Below are 14,390 nucleotides of genomic sequence, written 5' to 3'. Positions count from 1 at the left end.
GGAGGCAGTGGTCAGAGAAGAACACCAGCTTGACGTCGATGGATCTGACCGAGAATGTATGGGAAACAAACAGGAAATCTATCCTTGAGCAGATAGACCTGTCTGTGCGTGACCAGGTGTATCTGCACTGCGCTCCATCTGCAGGGGTGCTGAAGACATTGTGCAGCTTGGTGTCTTTAACCATTTCCATCATGTGAGCTTCAACAGAAACTCACAGGGCAGGAAAGAGTTAAAATGAGTTGATGAAGTTGCCTTATAGTTCTTTGCTTTGAATATAAGTCACTCTACAAGGGCAAGGTTCATTTTCAGTATTTCATTCTGAATCACGCACACTCACTACATTGAGTACTGAAATGCTGTGCTGATTTAATATTGGTCCACTGGTTCACTGTATTGTTGGGGATAGATGGCAAGGAAAGGGAGAGCAAATGGTTCAACTCATACAAAGTCTAATAATTCCATCGATTTTGAGTAGCTTTCAAGCATTTGTATTGACTTCAGATCATAAAAAGCTCTGTAATTACATGAAGCCTTGTAACAATGTTCAAATTTTTCTATTTTCAGCTGCTAATTTTACAAACATTTGGCCTTTGACAACCCTCAGTTACAGACCCATCGATCTATTTAGGTATCCCTGCTAACTGGTGGTCTCCTAGGAAAGGTTAGGTTTTAGAGGACATGTAGGTCGCAGAGGCATAGAGAACGAGTTTGAGAGAATGAGTGGCATTGGCATAGGGAGGAAGAATCTCTCTGAGGTTAGACTGAAGCAAAGGCACGGCTGTGAGCTATTTCGTCAATTGAGGACCAAACGAGCAAGAATGGTTCAAAATCCATTCTATCCCTTGAAGGATGAGGTGAGATGTCATGAATTCCAAACAGCACAATATGTTTAAGATCACTTTAGCTCCTTTGTTCCAATGGGATTAGGCTGGTGGATGAAAGGAACAGGACAATTCAATATACAAACAATGCACTGTCCCTTAAGCATTCCAGAAATATGGAATAAAAATAGAAAGTGCTGGAGAAACTCAGGTGGTCTGGCAGCATCTATGGAGAGCCACACATTTTGAGTCCATTATAACTGTTCTTCAGACCGAAAATATTAGCTCTTTCAGTCTCCACGCATGCTGCCAGACCACCTGAGTTGCTCTGTTTGTATTTCACATTGCCAGCATCAGAATTGTTGATCTGATTCAACGTAATACAGGAACATAGGGAAAATGCACCACATGAATCTTCACATCATTGGATTGAGATAAAGGGGAATAACTTGAATGTTCCCTGTGGGATTTTACAAAGTTATGGTCAGGAGAGTGAGAGAGATTCCTTACGACTCTCCTGCCAATCCCAGCTAAGAGCTGCTGGCCCAATGTACACAGACTGAATACTTCAAAAAGGATTTACTTCCCCCTGGGTACTGATGGAACATTAAGGAGAAACAAACTGTGCTGGCTTTTCACAGATCCAATGTAGAGAGGCATCACATGATTGATCATTCCAACCTCCATCACCATATATTTCTGCACAGTCTTCATTGGAAGCATCATTTGGTTCACCCTTCTTCCAAAATCTAAAAAGAAAGATGATACAATTCATGATAAGAATTCCTGCTGTAAATTAATGCAAAATTCCAGTGAGACTCAAACAATTGAACTTCTAAGAATGGCTCAGTATGTCTTTCGTTTGCAATAAACTGCAGTAATGAAATTGAATGGATTCATTGGCATTGAACTGGCCACCAGAAAAAACAACAAGTTTACATAGCCTTACCAACCTTCAAAATTCTTTCTTCCTAACAGCTGGGGCAGAGGCAATATGGTGTCTGGGGAGGAACCAAATCTGTCTCACAGATGAGTCACATCAACAGCCTGCAATCATCTTAGTCACAGAATCCCAACATCTCAACACCACCATCAACAGAATACGGTATTTACCTGTCCCACAGGCAGGACAGACACATTCATGATAACATACTGGTTTCGGGTTGGGAGGGAATTACCTTGGAAAGTCCTCAACAGTTCGTCGAGTCAAACATGGACAAGAAAACTTCCTGCTGTCCATCAATTACTGCCCTTTCTGGGCTGATGAATCAGTTCTCCAGCATGCTGAACACCACTTGAACGCAAAGCTGAATGGCAAGGGCACAGAAAGTACTCTGCACGGGGAATGTGCCCACCACTGAGAGTGACTCAGTAGGACCTCTGCAGATTGAGCTTGGCAGTGACATAGTGGCTAGACTGAGCCTGTTGCAGGTGGTGAGGGAGCCGAAAAGAGGGAAAATCTACTTGACTTCGAACTCAGCAAGCTACCTGTTGCAGATGCATCCATCCATGTCAGGAAGTTAACAGTAAACAGATTCAGCAAACACAAACTGCTGTAGGCCATTAACAGCAGCAGAACTGCAGTCAGTTGTAACCCCATGGCTGGCAGAGTGAAGAGTGAGGAAGGCATGCTCAGAGTAGCACCTGGTATACCTGAAACTTGTCAACTTGGTGAAGCTACAACACAGCACAAATGCAGATCAGCAAAATCAAAATATGGTAGACAGCATTAAGTGATCTTAACAACCAAGAAATGCAATCTAATGAAAGTAAAATACTGCAGATGCTGGAAATTTGAAACAAATACGGAGATTGGTGGAAAAAGTAGCAAACATAAACTCTCCAGTCAAGAATGAAGGGTTACTGAAAACAGGGATCAATAGGCTATCTAGTTTGATGTCTTTCATGGAGAAGGTGTCAGAATTCATCATGGAGGAGGTTATTGCTGGGTGCTGCCAAGAAATAAAACCAGAAAGAACTGGAGAAATTGAACAGGTCTGTCAGCATCTGTCGAGAAAGAAATAGATTCGGTTTCCCTCGCCACAGATGCTACCAGACAATTGGTGTAATAAAAACAATCTGTCTCTCTATGTCAGCAAAACTAAAGAATCGATCATCAACTTCAGAAAGAAAGGAGGAGAACATACGCCCATCTACATTAATGGAACTGAGTTTGAGAGAGTGAAGAGCATCAAGTTCCTCGGACTGACGATAATGGATGACATGTCCTGGACTTCCCACATAAATGCAACAATCAAAATGGCACAACTATGGCTCTTCTTCCTGAGGTGGCTCTGGAAATTTGGCATGTCCATAACGTCCAACATCAACTTCTATAGATACACCATTGAAAGCATACTGTCCGGGTACATCATGTCCTGGTATGACAACTGCTCTGCCCAGGACCATAAGAAACTACAGAAGGTGAAGTGCACAGCCCAGACCATCACGGAAGCCAACCTTCTATCCATGGATCTATTTACATGGTTCGCTGCTACAGAAAGGCGGCCAACATCATCAAAGACCCCGTGCACCCTGGTAATGACCTCCTACAACGTCTTCCATCAGGCAGAAGATACAGAAGCCTGAACACATGCACAAGCAGGTTCAGGAACAGGTTCTTTCCAGCTGTTATCAGAATGTTGAATGGACTCTCGCCTCAAATAATGTAACCTGCAATGTAACCTGTATGCCTCTAAACCTTTCGATCTGTATATCCTTTGCTTACTGTGATCTGCCTGTGCCTTTTGTAAAGAAAGCTTTTCACTCTATTTCAGTCCAAGTGACAATAACGTCAATCAATCAATCAAACCTGCTGAATTTCTCCAGCACTCTTTGTTTAGACCGGCTCTAAGTTCTGTCGTCCTGCCATATTGAGTCTTGAATGGTGCTGGACAATTAAACAACTCACTGGAGGAAGAGGTTCCACAAGTATCCCCGTCCTCATTGATGGAAGAGTCCAACACATCAGTGCAAAAGATAAGACTGAATCTTTTGCAGCATTCGTCAGCCAGAAATTCAGAGTGGATAATCCATTTTAGCCACCTCCAGTGGCCCCCAGCAGCACAGATGCCAATCTTCAGCCAATTTGATTCACTCAACATGATATCAAGGAATGGTCAGAGGCACTGGATACTGAAAACGCTGCCGTCCCAAACTTACTGAAGCCTTGTGCTGCAGAACTTGCCAAGCCCCCAGCCAAGCTCTTCCAGTACAGCAATAAATTGTATGCCAGAAGAATTAATGCTTGGTCAATAGTGTTTTGTTTTTGTCATTTAATGTAGTCAAAGTTTATTTTAAAGCATGAAATATTGAAATATCACCTGTTCAGCTCAGCACTGGATGTTTGACGTTTTCAAGTCAGTGTTGGTATCTATGATTGTAACAATATCTAATCTTCCATCAGTCATCCACACCCTCTTCCAGGGAGGCTGATGGCTTATATATTCATTTCTTACTTTCCCCTTCCCTGTTATCCAAAAACAGATGCTTGCTCTGTTTCATTTCAAACACACAAATGCTGCTTTCTGCCCCGACAGTGAAGAGCAGAAAGACAGTGAAGATGCACTGTCACTCGATTTTACACATACAGCCACCAGCTTAGAGATGGACAAAATGAGCAATTTAAAAGGTACAAAAGAATTAGGATCTGAATGTGGTGAAGCACTGCTGTCAGGTCTGAGAGAATGGAAATCTCAGGTACCACCTCACCAGAAGGTGAGTTTGCCCTCTGCTTTGGCTGCAGGAGACTCAGAAGAGGACTTCAATATCCAGGCGCCAGAGGAAGAGTCATGGGTACACACACTAAGCTGTTCAGGGAATTGAGAATCCTGCTAGAAAGACTACATTTAAGTTTCAAGGTGCACTGAAGAATCTGGTACTAACTTGGCACAGGGCTTGTGCAGGGATTGGACCCCATTCCTGCCAGCAAAGATTGGACAGTCACCTCCATGAACAAACCTGTGCAGTCAAACAGGGTACAGAATCCTTACAACACATGCGCTATTGTTCCGATATCTCAGTTTGGCAATAGAATCTCAGACTGCTGCTGTTATGGCTCGAAATACCAGTGTGTCATGCAACACTAGCAAAGCTCAGGGAAAAAGCTGTTCTCTTTCAAGTGTGCTCCCTAATCGTCTCTGCCATTATGGTCCCTGTGAAAAATAGCTACTTTTACTCTTCCTTTCCCCTTCTTTCAGCTTATTATGCTCTGCATGATCTCTCCTCATTGTCCCAGTTGTGCTCAATGATAAGAATAAATACTCGTAGGGCACCACTGGAGATAACTGGTTTGTGAACAAAGCCTTCAGTCACTGAAATAAAATCAGCCAGACCACTCCTTATAATCTATTAAAACTTTTCTCAAGTTTAGAAATATACTGTAAATTGCATAGAATTGTAGCGATGTGATGAATAAATATTTCAGCAACTGACCTGTAACTAGTTGAAAGTCTTTTTAAACTAGCATTGCCGGGAGGAGTTTCATGCCACTGAGGGTTGTGCTCAGATGTCAGAATTTGAGAGAGTGAAGGCTGGAACTCTGGACTGAGTTACATCATGATCTGCATGCTCTGTACAAAGCTCATGTACAGTGATGTGCATGTATGGCAAACTCTTTTATCAACACAGCAGTCATCACACTCTGCAAGTGAGTGCACACACTGGAGATGCCATTTTGCAACTTAAAGGAACCACATGGTGCCCGTTAGACACCTACTGTCAGACCCAGTTTCACTCCCTTTGTCTCTAAATTAATCGTTCAGTTTACGTAAATTGCTGAAGCTCAACTTCAAAACACATCCAGCTTTTTATTTTATTTCCAGTATATTGCCCAAATATTGTCCAAAATGTACAATCAGAAAGCGAGTTTACTTTACAGAGGAATTGTAGTCCGTCCCATCCATCCAGCGCCAATCACCTTCCGCGATAGAATCAGTGAGTCCAATCCAGTAATCTTTGTGTTGGAGCCACTTTTTTACAAATCCCTGCCAAGTAGATAAAAGAGTCGTTACAGTAAATGGAATAAAGCATGTTGTTGGTAATGTTACAACTTCTATCTGAGGCCTCAACTCATTCATTTCAAAGTAATTTTGCTCACTATGAAACAGCTCCGCATAATACAAATTTGTATCTATGAACAATTAAGTACGTTTTCTTTTTATTCTATTTTCTATTCATGTAAAGGACGTGTGTAGCAATTGTTGACCATCCCTAATTGCTGGTGGTGAGCCACCTTTTGGAATTGCAGCAGTCTAAGAGAAGTAGTGATGGGATTTTAACCAAGCAACAGTGAAGGAATATCAATATAGCTCCAAGTCAGTACGATGTATTTCTTGGAGAGGATTTTGCTGGTGATGGCACTGAAAATTTCATGGGTTTGGAAGATGCTGTTGAAACAGCCTTGAAGAGTTTCAGCAGTACATCTTCTTGATGTTAAATACTGTTCCTACTGTGCATTGTTGGTGATTGACTGTTAGAAATAATGATTTGGTGCCAATCAACAACAACAAAGGCCACTTTATCCTGGATGGTGTCAAGCTTCTTGAGCATTGTCGGAGCTGCATTCATCCAGTCAAGTGGGGAGTGTTCCATCTCACTCCTGACTTGAGCCTTGCAGACTGTCTTTGGGGAGTCGGGAGGTGAGTTACTCACTGTAGGATTCACAGAGTCATACAGCATGGAAACAGGCCCTTTGGCCCACTATATCTATGCTGACCATGAAGCACAAAACTACACTTATTCCGTTTTACCTGCACTTGGTCCATAGACTACCTCCACTGGTCATTTGAAGTGCTCCTCCAGATATTTCTTAGATGTTGCGAGAGCGCATGCCTCCATCACCCTCTCAGGTAGCACGTTCCAAATTTCTGCCACCCTCTGGATGAAAAATCCTTTCTCAGATCCCCTGTAAATAATTTACTCCACGCATTAAATTTGTGCCCTTTGGTCTTAGTCAAGTCCGCATGGGGAAAAGATTCCACTGTCTATGTTTCTCACAATTTTGTTACCAGCCGTATAACAGATATTTTCCATCACAGTCAATGTCTTGGTGAATCTCCTCTGCATCCTCTCCACTGCAATCAAATCATTGCATTAGTGTGGTAACCAAAACTGCACATAGCATCCATCTGTGGACTAACTAATGTTTTATAAGCTTGTAATAAGGCTTCCTTGCTCCGATAATCTATGCCCAGCTAATGAAGGCAAGAATCCCATCTGCCTTCTTCACCACCCAGTCTACCTGTGCTGACATCTTTTGGGATCTCTGCACTTGTACACCAAGGTCCAATTGGTCCTCAGTAATCCTTAGGGACTTAACTTTCATTGTGTATATCTTTCCTTTATTCAACTTCCCAAAATGCAATACTTCGCATCGATCAAGATTAAATTCTATTTGCCATTGCTCTATCCAATTTATCAATTTATCAATATCAGACTGTAGCCTGAGATCATCCTTCACACTATCAACACACACCAACAATTTTCATGTCATCTACAAACTCGCTGATTATGTGGTGTATATGGATCTCAGTAAAGCGTTTGATAAGGTTCCCCACGGTAGGCTATTGCAGAAAATACGGAGGCATGGGATTGAGGGTGATTTAGCAGTTTGGATCAGAAATTGGTTAGCTATAAGAAGGCAGAGGGTGGTAGTTGATAGGAAATGTTCATCCTGGAGTTTAGTTACTAGTGGTGTACCGCAAGGATCTGTTTTGGGGCCACTGCTGTTTGTCATTTTTATAAATGACCTGGACGAGGGCATAGAAGGATGGGTTTGTAAATTTGCGGATGACACTGAAGTCGGTGGAGTTGTGGATAGTGCGGAAGGATGTTGCAGGTGACAGAGGGACATAGATAAGCTGCAGAGCTGGGCTGAGAGGTGGCAAATGGAGTTTAATGCGGAAAAGTGTGAGGTGATTCACTTTGGAAGGAGTAACAGGAATACAGAGTACTGGGCTAATTGTAAGATTCTTGGTAGTGTGAATGAGCAGAGAGATCTCGGTGTCCATGTGCATAGATCCCTGAAAGTTGCCACCCAGGTTGACAGGGTTGTTAAGAAGGCGTACAGTGTGTTAGGTTTTATTGGTAGAGGGATTAAGTTTCAGAGCCATGAGGTCATGTTGCAGCTGTACAAAACTCTGGTGCGGCCGCACTTGGAGTATTGCGTACAGTTCTGGTCACCGCATTATAGGAAGGATGTGGAGGCATTGGAAAGGGTGCAGAGGAGATTTACCAGGATGTTGCCTGGCATGGAGGGAAGGTCTTATGAGGAAAGGCTGAGGGACTTGAGGCTGTTTTCGTTAGAGAGAAGAAGGTTAAGAGGTGACTTAATAGAGACATACAAGATGATCAGAGGATTAGATAGAGTGGACAGTGAGAGCCTTTTTCCTCGGGTGGTGATGGCTAGCACAAGGGGACATAGCTTTAAATTGAGGGCTGATAGATATAGGACAAATGTCAGAGGTAGGTTCTTTACTCAGAGAGTAGTAAAGGCGTGGAATGCCCTGCCTGCAACGGTAGTAGACTCGCCAACTTTAAGGGCATTTAAATAGTCATTGGATAAACATATGGATGATAATGGAATAGTGTAGGTTAGATGGGCTTCAGATTGGTTTCACAGGTCAGCGCAACATCGAGAGCCGAGGGGCCTGTACTGCGCTGTAATGTTCTATGTTCTATGTTCTATGTTCTATACCTGCTATAATCACATCCAAGTTATCAATACAAGTAACAAACCGCAAGGATCCCAGCACAGTGGTACACCGCTGGTCACAGGCTTCCAATCACAAAAACATCTTTCCACCATCATTCTCGCCTCCTGTCTGCAAGTGAATTTTGGCTCCAGTCTGCCAATATGTCTTGAACCTCAAGGGCTCTTTCTATGGGGCACCTTGTCAAAGGCCTTATTGAAGCCCACATAAAACACATCTTCTGCACTCCTTTCATCAAGGTAATTAGCCACATTTTCAAAAAAAATCTCAATTAAATCAGTGAGACAAGATTTCCCTCTAACAAATCCATGCTGACTATCCCTGATTAATCACTGCCTTTCCAAGTTTTGATTAGTCCTGTCCCTCAGAAATGTTTCCAATAATTTCCCTCCCATTCTCCTCAGACTAATTGGCCTGTATTTACTTGGCCTATTCCTGCTGCCATTCTTGAACAAAGGAACCACGTTAGCTTTTCTCCAGTCACCTGACACTTCACCTGTGGCCAGTAAAGTATGAAATATCTCTGCCAGGACCCCAGCAATCTCCTCCCATGCCTCCTGTAGCAGCCTGGGATAGATCACATCAGGTCGTGGGTATTTATACAGCTTTACGACAGATAAAATATCTAATCCCCTCCTTATTAATCTAAAAATGTTCTAGAATCTCACTGTCCCAAATTAAATCTCCATGTCTTTCTCTGCTGTGAATACAGATGAGAAATATTCATTAAAGACCTCACGGACATCCTCTGGCACCACCAACAGGTTATCCCTTTGGCCACAGTGGATCAGTGGTTAGCAATGCTGTCTCATAGCACTAGGGACACAGGTTCAATTCCAGCCCTGGGTGACTGTCTGTGTGCAGTTTGTACATTCTCCCCTCGTCTTTGCGTGTTTACATTGGGTGGTCCAGTTTCCTTCCACAGTCCTAAGATGTGCAGTTTAGGTAGACTGGGCATGCTAAGTTATCTGTAGTGTATAGGAATGTATAGGTTAAGTGGATTAGACACCGGGAAATGTGGGGTTATGAGGGTAAGGTGGGGGAAAGGGTCTGCATGGGATGCTCTTTGGACGATCAGTGCAGACTTAGTGGGCCGAATGGCCTCTTTCCACACTGTGGAGATTCTATGATTCTAATCAGTCCCACTCTTGCCTTGGAAATCCTCTTGCTCTTAATATACTTTGAAGATGCCTTGGGGTTTTCCTTAATTCAATCTGCCAAAGATATTTCATGGCGGTTCTTTGCCATCCTGATTTCATTCTCAACAATCCCCTACACTCTCCGCACTTTTGAAGGGCTTCTCCTGTTTTTAATGTGCTGTACCTGACATATGCTTCCTTCTTTTCTTTATCAAACTCTCGATATCTCTTGACATCCAGGGTTCCCTGGACTTGCTACTTTTGCCTTTCACTCTTAGAGGAACATGGTTACCCTGAGTTTTCACTGCATTACTTTCCAAATGTAGACTTACCTGCAAGTTACTGCAACCAGTGTATGTTTGCTCGATCCTATGTAATGGTATTGAAATTGGCCGTGCCCAATTTGGATACTTAACTTCTGCATTTTCCTGATCTCTTTTCAGAGCAACATTTAAACTTACTGAGTTATAGTCACTAGCCACAAAATATTTGCCCATTGAAACTCTAACTGCTGGAATGGATTCATTCTCTAGGACTATGTTTGGCACTCTCCCTTCTCTAGCATAACTAAATATGTACTGGCACAAAAACCTGTCCTGGATGCACTTTAAAAATTCCTCCCTGTTTAATGCTTTTGCACTACAACGATCCCAATTAATGTTAGCACATCTGGAATTCAGAATCCACTGTTGCCCATGAAACCATTGCTGATTGTCTGAAAAACCCATCTGGTTCACTAGTGTCCTTTAGGGAAGGAAATCTGCCATCCTCACTTGGTCTGGCCTACTGTGACTACAGACCCACATCAATCGGGTTGTTTCTTAACTGCCCTTTGAAATGGACTACCAAACTACTCAGTTGTATCAATTGCTGCAAAGCCCCAACAAAGAAATGAAATTGGTCGAAAGACACCACATGGCCTGCAGTGGTTCAAGAAGGCAGCTGACCACTACCTTCTCAAGGGCAACTAAGGAAGACCAATAAGTACTGGCGCAACCAAATTGCTAAGAAGTTGAAATTCCCTACTGCTATAAGCTTGTTTCTATCACATCTCTCTGTGATTTGCCTACATACCTGCTTCTCTATCTCTCTGTGACTTGTTGGAAGGCCTATAGTATAATCCCAGCAAAATAATCACCCCTTTATTATTTCGAAGCTCTACTTAGATAGCCTCGTTTCGAGATCTCTCTGAGACATCCTCCCTCATTACTGCAGTGATGGTTGTCTTTATCAATAATGCAATGCCCCTGACTCTCCTACATCCCTCCCTACTGCAGCTGAAACTTCTTTAAGGTGGAACATTGAGCTGCCAGTCCTGCCCTTCCTTTGACCAGTTCTCATTGATTGCAACAATGCCATGTCCTCCCTGCCTACTGGACTGTCTTTCTATATTTGATTCCTAGACTCTAACCTGATATTGTAGCTACTGTGTTTATATGGCTAGTCCAGTTCAGTTTCTGTTAGTGGTAACACCCAGGATGGGGGATTCAATGATGATAATGTCATTAACTGACATGGGCCGATGATTAGGTTCTCTCTTGTAGGAGATGGTCATTGCTTGGAACTTGTGCAGTATAAAGGTCACTTGCCACTTTTCAGCCCAAACCTGAATATTGTCCAGATCTTGTTGGATTGATGACTGCTTGAGAGTCTGAGGACTCGCAAATGGTGCTGAACATTGTGCAGTCATTGGCAAACATTCTCAGTTCTGACCTTATGATGGAGGGAAGGTCATTGATGGAACAGCTGAATATGGTTGGGCCTAGGATACTACCCTGAAGAAATCCTGCAGAGATATCCTGGAGCTGAGATGACCAACCTCCAACAAACAGAACCACCTTCATTTGCGCCAGATATGACCCCAACCAGTAACAAAAACAAAGTTGCTGGAAAAGCTGAGCAGGCCTGGCAGCATCTGTGCAGAAAAAATCAGAGTTAATGTTTCGGGTCCAGTGACCCTTTCTCAGAACCCTTTCAGTGATGGGTCATTGTAGCTTTACCAAGTTTGGCTCAGAGTATTTGAGCTGGAGACTGAGGTGCAGATATTGCGGGGCATCAGGAAGACAAAATGTTACCTGGGTACTTTGTTCCCTGGACTCTCTGCTTACATTAGGTTGCACTTCAGAGTTGGCCAGTGGTCGGCGACAGGAGGATGTAACCATGAGTCAAGCTGGTGGAGAGATCCAAGATGTAGTGTTGGAACACTCTTCCTCTCTTGATTTTGACCAGCAAGTATGAGGTATTTGCTAGCTGTCTGGATAAAAGCAAGTACTGCAGTGCAACTGCAGCTAAATGGCCCATAGCTCCACGATGTGAGAACCATTCAAATGGGGGCTGTGAAGTGTAAATGACAGTGTCGATACTGACGTTGTTTTCCATGGCCGGGGATTAGAAAACATTAGGATACAGTCTGTGGGTGAGGGAGCTCTTCACCCAGAGGTTTGTAGTCCTTTGGAACTGTGACCCCTCAGAGGATGTGGGTTACAGACTGAGATTGGCAGATTTATGATCTCTCAGGGAACAAAGGAATATTGGGGAGCATGTGAGATCTGAAATGAATGCAGATGATCATCCATGATTGTATTGAATAGAGGGGCAGGCTTTGGGCTGACGTTTTTGAATCTTACCATTTACATCCTGTCTTGCTGAATGTTTAGTTTGACATTGTCACGGAGTTCACTGAGAAACGGCTAGGAGTTGATGGGTTTGAAATTGTTTGAAACTCTTACCTGCTCCTCAGGCTTGTTAATGACAAGAAGATTGGCATCCATTGATGCACAGGATCTCTGGGCCTCTGTCCAGCTCTTGCTGTCTGATGAAAAGTAATAACACTTTTGCTGGAATCGCCTCCAGTGTTCAGAACACTTCCAAAGCAGTTCTGTGGGAGCATGTAATAAATAAATTTTTAAGTCTGAAGGGATGCTGCAGTACCTCATTAATCTCCTTGTTTAATAAAATTTTACCCAGTATTGTGATGTTACTGGTTAGAAACCATGCAGTGTCTTACCCAAAGCTATGTTTAACTCAGAGTCTTACCCTCCAAGTGAGTGATGATTGAATTCAATCCTCTTGCAGCACACACTGTGACTGAGAAATCAATCCACCCAACTCAATGGTTTGTTACTGACGACCTGCAGACCCCAATCCCAGAGGTAACTCAGCAGACCCAGAATCACCAGGATCAGCCGACCTTACAGAGGTCAATCAGAGAGAGCCAGAGGGGAAGGCAGTCAGGGAGGAATTTACAGGGGAGGGAAGATGGTTAGCAGGATAGAGATTGAGATGGCATTATAGGGGCCTTGGATAAGGGTGGCGTAGTGAGGCCTGGTGAGGAGAGGCTGCAGAGAAAAGATGAGACATTTGAGAGGTCAAAAAGCAAAGATCTGTCAAACATTGATGGCTTATATCAAAATGGCAGGTCTCCTTTGGCAAGTGTCAAGTGTATTTTTTATTCCAAGTGTCTCTGGAGAATCGCCTGAACAAAGAAGTGATTTTGGCAAATTTCAGAGATACATTACAGGTGAAAACAGATGAGCAAATCAGGGGGAGAGGAATAGAGGCTACAGTGAAACAGGGAGTTGATGTAAGGCTGGGAGATGTTTAAAATTAAGCATAAACATCAACATGGATCAGTCAGTCCAAACAAAATGCAAAAGGCATAATTTTACTGATTTCACAACTGAATTTTTTTCAAGATTATTCAGAACGATGTCCTGGTGATTGATTTTCAATTCCTGGAGACACTGATGAAACCAGAGTGTGTTGCCAAGGCAATGTTTGAGAGTGGGGAAAGATGGAGGGACACTCTGATTTGTCTTCTTTCAGGCAGAATGAAACTAATGTGTGCAAAAATTGACCTGACCCTCTCTGGATTCCTGGTTTCTGGTCATTAGCAAGGCCCTGATCTTAGCCAGTTGTGGTCACCCAGCAGTATGCCATGGGTTGTGTGGGTTATCAACACCATAGTTTTTCCAAATGGGCCATGAGAGGCCACCTCTGGGCAACCAGAATTGTTAATGGGGCTGTTGAAAAGGTCCTGGCAGTGTCACTGAAATAAGTAGCGAGTGATAGCTAAGGAGGCACATGGCTGAATGTGATTAGCTATCCTCTGCTGCCTGCCATTGTCAGTTAGAGATGGGATGATGTCAGAAACCTCTTCAATATAGAATGAGCAAATGTTGCTTCTGGTCGTCTCTCCAAGCCCATTTGCTCAGCACTGGGATCAATCAACCACTTGCCTCTGCTGATGGAAAAGTGTCAAAGAACCTGATGGGTTGCTGTGGGGGAAGGAATTGAGTGAACAGCTGACCCAGACACCCAAATGTGGAAGGATCCAAACAATCCCCAAAACACACCAACCCTTCCACACACTCCCCCTTCCTCACACTCACCCCTCCTCAACACTGCCCTCCACACACTCTCCCTTCCCCACACACTGCTCCCTCCTCGCATACTGCCCCTTCTACACACTCCCCCGTCCTCACATATACACTCCCCTGGCCACACACTCCCCCGTCCTCACACATACACTCCCCTGGCGACACACTCCCCCGTCCTCACACATACACTCCCCTGGCCACACACTCCCCCGTCCTCACACATACACTCCCCTGGCCACACATTCCCCCGTCCTCACACATACACTCCCCTGGCTACACACTCCTCCGTCCTCACACATACACTCCCCTGGCCACACACTACCCCCTCCACACATACAC

General features: G+C 43.7%; 1 protein-coding gene across 2 annotated transcripts in view; it reads right to left on the bottom strand.

Moving 5' to 3' along the window:
• Positions 1–341: 341 nt before the first annotated feature.
• Positions 342–14,390, bottom strand: part of LOC109933327 (hepatic lectin-like) — a 20,924-nt gene continuing 6,875 nt past the window's right edge. For both annotated transcript variants that reach the window (XM_048617866.1, XM_048617865.1), the window contains 3 exons: positions 12,402–12,550; positions 5,694–5,806; positions 342–1,570 (listed from right to left, as the gene is read on the bottom strand). In XM_048617866.1, the coding sequence (XP_048473823.1) occupies positions 1,429–1,570; positions 5,694–5,806; positions 12,402–12,550 (404 nt within the window). In that variant the 3' untranslated portion in view covers positions 342–1,428. The remainder of the gene's footprint in view (positions 1,571–5,693; positions 5,807–12,401; positions 12,551–14,390) is intronic.

Source organism: Rhincodon typus, chromosome 38, assembly GCF_021869965.1.
Source record: "Rhincodon typus isolate 14 chromosome 38, sRhiTyp1.1, whole genome shotgun sequence".
NCBI classification, from domain to species: Eukaryota; Metazoa; Chordata; class Chondrichthyes; order Orectolobiformes; family Rhincodontidae; genus Rhincodon; species Rhincodon typus.
The sequence above is the reverse complement of the archived record's forward strand: the minus strand, read 5'-3'. Positions and strand labels throughout refer to the sequence as shown.